This window comes from Epinephelus fuscoguttatus, linkage group LG14 (genome assembly GCF_011397635.1).
Source record: "Epinephelus fuscoguttatus linkage group LG14, E.fuscoguttatus.final_Chr_v1".
NCBI lineage: Eukaryota > Metazoa > Chordata > Actinopteri > Perciformes > Serranidae > Epinephelus > Epinephelus fuscoguttatus.
Window position 1 is genome coordinate 25215932 of NC_064765.1, and position 8851 is coordinate 25224782.

The 8851-nt window shown below is 41.3% G+C and overlaps 1 protein-coding gene across 1 annotated transcript; it reads left to right on the forward strand.

The window, feature by feature from the left end:
• The first annotated feature begins 1618 nt into the window (after nucleotides 1-1618).
• Nucleotides 1619-3843, forward strand: LOC125900735 (uncharacterized). The gene has a single exon (XM_049595922.1). The coding sequence runs from the start codon at nucleotides 2085-2087 to the stop codon at nucleotides 2775-2777; it is 693 nt and encodes a 230-aa protein (XP_049451879.1). The 5' UTR covers nucleotides 1619-2084; the 3' UTR covers nucleotides 2778-3843.
• The last annotated feature ends 5008 nt before the right edge of the window (nucleotides 3844-8851 follow it).

Below are 8851 nucleotides of genomic sequence, written 5' to 3' on the forward strand. Positions count from 1 at the left end.
CAGCAGGATTAGCTACACAGTTGTGATAGCTGGGTACAAATATGTACTTTACTTGCAGCCATTCACTGTGCAGGGATGTCACAACACACTCGTGTTTATCATAATTTTATTTTGTGTGTGATTAAATGTTGTGACACTGGAAACTTGTCAGCATGACATATAACTGTCCAGGGTTCATAGTTAGATGTTAAATGCAGGGATGTGATGGAGGGTAAATTCTACTGAAAATAATAGAATTTTTAAGATAACGTATTAACACTTACCCATACTGAATACAATCAAGCGGATGTAAGTCAATTAACTTTAAGGGTAAAATCATAAATAAGAAACTTAAAGGTCCAGTGGATTTATTGACATTCAGTGGTGAGCTTGCAGAACTGAAACTTCTCCAGTGGCCAAGCGAAAATGTGAAAATGTGAATCACTCTATTAGTGTTTGGTCTGGGCTACTGAAGAAACAACATGGTGGACTTAATGGAAGAGGACCCCAGCAAATGCATGAGGCTTTGATGCCAAATTTTTGTTGTGGCCAAACAGTGGCATTACAACTTCTGAGTCTGTTACATGCTGCCATTGGGCCCAAGAAAGCTTTTTTTCTACAGAATTACATTGAGAAAAAGATGTCTTTAAATCAGTGGATACATTTTTTAGGCGTCACATCCCTGGTAAAATGATTCTCTGAAGTCTAAAGAGATCTACAATTAAATCATTTTATTACCCGTTCAAGGTGGCAAAGGGATAAACCAGATGTTAGTTGCTGGGCTTGCAAGTATGCTTACTCTATAGGCCTGACACAACAATAGAGAACATCTGGGAAGACAACATTTTTGGCATCATGCACCACCGAGCAACTTTAATGCTTCCAACACATATGGAGATCTAAACGGGTCCTTTTAAGGTAATGAAAAAAACAATTAGTCTTATTTTCAGGTGGTTATAAACTGATGAAAACATAATCAGGAATATTATAATTCATTTCTGCCAATAGTTGCCTCTTAATCCTACACAATGGACCTTTAAGTTTGTGCTTCTCTGACTGTATACATTGTAGATTGTCTTGTTTTTACTGATACCCATGTGAGTTTTGTTGATTACCAGCTGGAGCAAATTTAATTTGGCACATCACTGGTTAAATACAGTTGCCCCTGACCTTCACCTGTTTCACCTCTACAGCCTCCCAGAGGACATGCGCATTGATGAATCCCGGGAGCTGTCCACTGTGCTAGAATGACGCGCAGTTTAGTGCAACAGGTAGGATCAGGTCCAAACTGATCCAAAATCACAAATATCTATGGCGTTGGCTGTGCTCACATGTTTATCACAGGATTTGATAAGTATTATATAATTCATAAAATCCGGTCAAATTTAATCAATAATCACTTTCCTGGCTCACTGCACATATCTAACAGACATCCTTTCCACTTGGGTGCGCACACTGTAAGGTAAACTCTTCGCAGCGTCACTTGGACAAGCGCTACAACATCCTGCTCTCCATGTGCGGCACAGGCGTCCTGATGTGAAGATGATGTGTGGGGATTTTTGTGTGTGTGTGTGTGTGTGTGTGTGTGTGTGTGTGTGTGTGTTTCTGCTGCACAGCTGCTGCTTCTTTAAGAGCCACCGCCCGCCCCCTCTCCTGTATTTTTAGCTGAGCCAGCCACTTCATTTGCTGGATAAGACAGACAGTTGTGTACCGTATGATCTCACTTAATCGTTTTAATAAATCAAATCTTATACTGCGGATTTGCCGTGGGCCTACAGCCAGCTGTTCCCTGGAAATGTCGTGTAGGGTAGACATTTGTCCCGCCGCTGTCGGATGCTGAAACGCGCAATCAGCCTGTGGATGCTTGATGTCCATTATGAAACGCAATGCTGCACTGGGCACCGAGTAGGCGCAGCGCTTTTGAGATCAAATGAATTACAAGAAATCAATTTAGCTGCAAAATACTCCTGTGGCGCGGACGGTTCAAGGTGGTCCAGCATCTTTCTCCTCAGCCCTCCGCTTCCTCTCTTCTCTTGGATTGTGGATAACAAGCAGCCTTCAAGACGGAGGGGGTGGTGGAGCATCGAGGAAAAAATAGGGGCAATATGAGAGAGCGGGACTTCATGCCCAATATGGAGAGGGGCAAACCTGCTACTTATACGGGGGACAAAAAGGCTAAGATGGCTGCTAAGACTAACAAGAAGTGGGTGAGACTAGCCACTGTTTTTGCTTATGTATTGTCCGTGTCTTTAGCAGCCATTATCCTGGCAATTTACTACAGCCTGATCTGGAAACCAACCAGTGCATCCTCATCTGCGGGGAAGCCGGGAGTACCCGAGGAGGTCACCCCCACCGCAAACATCTCAACTAATATTTCCACAAGCACCAATGCCACAGAGTGGAACTCTACACAGACTGGACTGCTATCTCTCAACCAGACCAGGCAGGGCACAACCCCGTACAGTCAGGCGTTTCAGTGGGATGACAGAGCCGAGAGTGTGGCGGTCTCTGGAGCAGATATTGCGCACTCGCAGCAGGAAGACGGACTCTACGCATCTTCCCACGGTCACACAAGCGCGGAGAGATCGGACACTTTGGGGAGACAAAAACACGAAGTGAGCCTCTATATGCCGTCAAGCACCAGGGAGTCTGGGCACGAGGAGGAGGAGGACAGGGAGACGCACAGACAGGGCGACGGGGCCACTGACAAAAGCGACCCGGACCTGCAGGCGGCTGCAGATGCTGCCACAGTTGCTCCAACATCCGCGACGAGCCGTGCCGGCCTGAGAGGAGACTGATCGGGCCTCATCCCCTCCATCACCACCACCACCACCACCACTACCACACCCCCTTCTCCCTTTCACACACACATAAACTGACCCAAGGAGTGTTTTACAGAATCAGTGCCGCAGGTCGGATCACACACACAGGTCACCTTAACCTGCAGAGCCTCTTATGGATGCTTAACTGCACATATTAACTGACATCTTGCTCTGAACCCTCATAAGACAAGAGGAGACCTCGCTTCTTCAGTGAACACTGTTCCCCCCCTCAACACTAACTATGCGGTTTTTTGTTTTGTTTTAGGCCATATGTATGCCTTAAATCAATGTGTGTCTACTTTACCTCGGACAGCTTCTGAGGCCACTAACCTGCCTGTGCGCGTGGATAACACTGATATAGATATTTTGTTAAATGAATAGGACGCAGGCTGCAGAGATGCGTTTGGTTTTTGCAGGGCATAAATATTCCTCACAGGCATACAGCGCTTAACATCACTGCCATTCATCGGTTGGTCTAAATCAATACTGCGTTTTTGTTTTGTTTTTTGCATTTTAACATAGGCTGTGTTTTCTGTTCATGGATCAAACCTGGAGTAGAAGAAGCCGCATTATTGAGTTATGCTCAGGTATGTGCATATAACCATGTAAATGTATTGTGTATTTGGTTATGTACATATAGGGCAGGCATACATCTTTTTGGGCCTCGATGAACTTTTAGTGTAATTAGATGATTTTTATTAAAGGTACAGTATGTATAATAGGTATAACTATATCACAAGGTACAAATAAACATCCTTAGAAAATCATTCCTATGGTTTTATAGTAGATCTATGTAAATCATGATTTGATCACTGACATTATCCTGTATGTTAATGATATTTTATTTATGCAGAGCCAGAATGGATAATATATATTCAAATAAATGTTAGGTTTTTCCTAACACCTGCCATTTTATTTCAAATAATGAAGCGTGAGATGGGTTTAAATTGACTGTGTTTCACTTCAGGCTATTAGTTGAGTAAAGTATAATGTGTAAAACCCATATTTATTGATTGATGCCAAGAGGGAGGCTGATAAGAAATAATAATAACAGTGCAAGCACTCAGTTTATGCTCGTCCTTGTGAGCTGGGCATTAATCAAATCACAGTGGGAGCACTTTAATTATCTGAGTGGACCGTCCACTGTGTGATCAGAGGGACTGTCTGCTCCTATGGAGCGACCAGCATTCATCTTTCCAGTCTGCCACAGTTCAGTCGCTGCATCTCTCACTGAAAACCACTTCACACAGTCACATGTAGTGAACTATGAAGTGGAAATAAGACCAAACCACCCCGTGCGCCCTCTCAGCAGCATGTGAGGGAGGTGTATCGATTTGAGAGATCTGTTGTTGCGCTGTGCAAAACAGATGAAGAGAAGAACACATTACACAATACGGCTCGGTGCTATTTTGATCCAACTCTCCGTGAAAAGGACTGTTTGGTTTCTATGCTGGCGGTGACAAGCACCATTCACTATCACGCTGAAAGTAAAACCACTTGATATACGCCGGGCAGCCAGTGCTTCAGAAATTTTGAACCGTGATGTAAACAGTGATGACATGCACTGTTGTGTTAATGTGACAGATTTTCAGAAGCAGAGCCAAGGTATGTGTGTCTGCTGAGCTGAACAGGAAGTTCATTCATCAGGCAAGATGGCACACGACACAAACATCACCCATCATCACAACATAAACAATGTGTGCCAGAATAAAATACTGTAATACAGAGCTACAGGCCTGTCAGTGCTGCAGTGGCCTCGATATATAGCACAGCCTTGACAGAGATGTTTCTAGTGCCTCTTACGGCTTCCTCTGATATACGAGCGGAGTAAAGACTGACCTATCGATGCAGGAGTTCATCATTACTGACAGTTATTGCTGGAGGCTACATCTGAGTCAGGACACAACATCTGACCTTATGACCCTTGAACCCAGTCACCCAGGCAGATGATTATATAATCTGATGTGAAATAAGTTATACATTATGTATTGGGTTCAGTGGGATTTATTTTATGGCTGTACTCATTACTTTAATGTTAGCTTTGTCAAGAAAAAGATGAGCAATTGCATCGTCCGTCAGATAATTCATAGTGAGACACAATATAAAGATTTGACACGAAATATACTGCAAATAATGTCAATAAAAGGCAGTAGAGCTTCATGCACAAAGTGCTTGAAGGAGCTCTATATGGCATTCAGAGCATGAGATTTAGAGCTGGGCAGGGGTTGTCTGCACACAGCTCTCAACATGGAGGTGGCTGTGCTGGTTGCTTGCTGCCAACAGTGTTTACACTGCAAACAACTGCCAGAGCTGCCACTCTCACTCCCAACTCGTCACATACAGACGCTTGGTCAATCATCAGACATCGACACACAGAGGCACCCTTTAGCGGCAGCACAAGACACACCAGGCGGCTGCATTTTTTGATGCTCCAGGCAACTGCCAAAGAATAAAGAATGAAAAAGTCTGCATAGGGTGGGTGGTACTGGTAGTGAAGGGGTCAAACTCTGGACTTTCACCCAAGAGTCTGCTGTTTGTGTCCCTTATGAAACCAAAAGTGAATATAGTTATTAAACATAGTGTGCTAGTATGTGTAGCATACGATGCTAGTGACATATGTCACTTGACGTTAAATTATGTTAGGAACAAACGCAATGATTTTAAACAAAACTATGATGATTTTTACTAAACCTAACCACATGCTTTAGTTGCCAAAATTTAAGGAAGTAAACATAAAAATGAATTATTTTTCCTATGTTCTAAGTCTATTTTGAAAAGAGACTATGAATTTAACAAGCAGAAACTGTACATGTCCTGTGAAAACTCAATTTATTTTTGAAAAGACACAATGCATGTAAGTAGCGTAAACTGACATGCTGTCCTGGAGCGTCCAAAACTGACACAGGAGGGGAACCTAGCGCGTCATATTCTGACATGTCGAGCCACTGACCAAGCGTCAGTATTTGACAAGTTGGGAATAAGAATGTGGAGCTACTGGAGGGGGGGCGTTATGCTTCCACAATAACATCATGAGTCAGGATGGCATTATCAGTGGTAACTGCCATATGAGTGCAGTGCAGAGTGGTGTCAATTAGCTAGGCTGTGGGATACACTCACAGAGACTCATATGCAGTTACATGCACATGAAGTCAGACCACCTACCACAACAAAGACCAGAGAAGCTCAGACAAGAACACAAAAAGGGGGTGTGACTTCATTTTTTGCTCAGGGTGCCACTACTCCACTATATCTTGACAAAGTACATATATATTAATATTAAATAAATGCTCTGAATGTTGTAGAGAGCTCATTTAAAGATCCCAAACAGACAAGTAAATATTATACATATAATAATTGTCTAATTTGTGCTTGATACAATTTGTCCACAAAAAAGTACAATTACATGGTTAAAAATTCTCAAAATCACCTCCACCTTTTTGCCTTCATTAAAAAACCTAGAATCTATGAATATGCAAATGATCTTTAAGTGAAATGTTTCAGAGCTTCACTCATCTATCTGAAGTGTATATGGGATGTAGGCATCAAGTTTACATAAATATTTCATATTCGACCATGACTCGCTTCCAAACCAGTTGTGATGTCACAAAGCCGTGCGTGTTTTCAACTCAGACTGAAAGTAATCAGAGAAATTTCCCCCTTAAGCAGATGAATGTGAAAATGCCGTGCTGTTGTCCAGCCTTGCAAGTGCAGCATTGTGCACTGTGAAACCTAAACATCCAAACGAAGTAACAAAATAAACACATTTTTTGAGTGTTGGTGGGCCTTTAAAGTTCTGCAGAGCCTTTTTCCTCATCAGATTTGACATGTTTTCATGGTGACACGCTACAACCAAGAGACCGCTCCAACAAAGCCTGAGGAATTAATGGCCTTTCAGTGTACCATTGTTTGAGCAAGACGCCATCACAAAATTTATGAAATATTAACATGATGTCTTGCGATACAGGAGAACAATGTGAAGGGAGCAAAAACAAAAGCGTTTTCAATTAATGAAAGGCCAAAAGTGTGTAGTGATGTGCGATAAAACAAAAGCAAAGATGTGCGTATAGGTAGGCGCTGTGTTGTTGACGCTCAGGGAGCGTAATAATAATAGCCTAATGTTTGAAGAAAAATATACAGCTTTCTTTTAATCATTGCTAGTTTGCAACAGGGTGAAACAACTGTGTGTTTCTATGATGTGATGATAAAGATTATGAAGATGCACATATATTCATGAGGACAAGAAAATGGTATTATATAGGATGCAACTGTCAAGGTCAAAAGGTCAAATGGGTCTAAGGCTATATAGGACAGTATGTCTGCCCCATTTAGAGGCATGAACTGATTAAATTTTACTTTACAAAGTAAAACTAGGTCACTCTCTAGCGGCCGTTCTAATAGTTCCCCGATAACAAGACACCATTATTATAATAATATTCTTTTTTTTATGCTGCAAAAGACCAAATTACGGCTAGTTTCTTTTTTTAAGGTGCTTTCTTCACAAAAGATTGCACTGTCAAATAATGTCAAACTAATGATCCAACACGCAACAGCTTCATGTTACTGAGGACTGCTTGCTATTTCTGTATGTTTATAAAAACCCGAATCACAAAAATGACAGCTCCACAGGCAGGCTTTTCAATCAGGGTTATCAGATGATGCTAACAAAACCTCAGATCAATACGGCAGGAAGCACATGGACACCTTGTCAGCCCAGCCTCCTGTCTCCAGGCTGCGAGGGTGGTGGTGATGTTGGGTGGGGGGAGAGCACACACTCTGCTTGATCATGGCAGCTGCTGAGGCGTGGTTGTTACATCCTGAGCCGTGGCAGGGCCGGGGGGGTGACGCACACTCTCAGTGGGGACTGCCAGCCTCTCTGTGTGAGGTTCTGTCAGGGTCGCAGGGCTGGGCCAGACCTCGCTTCCAATTAACCCACATCCATCAACTGTAATGAAACACCTCGAGCGTCCGACTGTTACCTCGCCGTGTTTATGGCTAATAGGTGGCATCACAGAACAAGGAACAGCATCGTTATAGCGATCCATTTTTAAACTAAAAAGTAACAGGATATACGCTTGTCTTTAAAGCTCACCAGTTAACACAATATGTCTTGTTTATTTTAGTACAGAAAACAACATTTAAAAGAGACTGGTTGTGGTTTTTGCACAGGGTTATGTATCATATTACTTCCTGGAGTCTTGTCATCACTGTTAGGTTGACCAGATTCATTTTACGAGCTCTTAGCCTGCTTATTTGTTAAAAGAAGAAAAAAAGAATCTCTAAGCACTGAATATAGTAGACTATGCTTTAATTATTTGTTTAAGAGGACGCACTCACTCAAATATATAATTTCCATCCAAATGTGTATTCAAACATAAACCAAAAAAAGTTCTGTTTATGCAATAAAATAAAATCAAACTGACATAATTACAATATGAGGATTTATATAACTACTGTATAGCTCATAGAATTTACCTAACTTACTTTATTAAAGTTTATGTAATTACTGGTTATACATTCAGTGCATTTCAAATATGATGATAAACATCAACATATTTATCAACAAATATCAACAAATGATCAACAAAATGTATTAACAGAAACGACAAACTTTATTAAAGCAAATTAGGTCAACTCTATGAGCTATAGTTACACAATTAAATCCTCATCTACTCATTTCAGTTTTATTTTGTGCTTGTGTTTATGTTTGAATTACTTTACTCAAGAAAGATGGACATTTTATGTGTAACTGGAATACATAAACCTGACAAAATAGAACAAATTATTTCTCTGAGTGCTCCAAACAGAGCCAGGCTAGCTCTTCCCTCTGTTTAGTCTTTATGCTAAGCTAAGCTAACAGGTTGCTATGGCTTAGAATTTGCTGGATATGTATAAAAATTCAATTTATCTTCTTATAAAACTCTAATTACACTTGTTTTGAGAGCATTTTCCCTAAAAGCTTGAATTATTGCTTTACAGTAATTATGTCAAATCATTTTGCAGTCAAAAGTTTAAGTGGAAAAACAACTTTTTAACTCCCTTCTTTGTGTTTC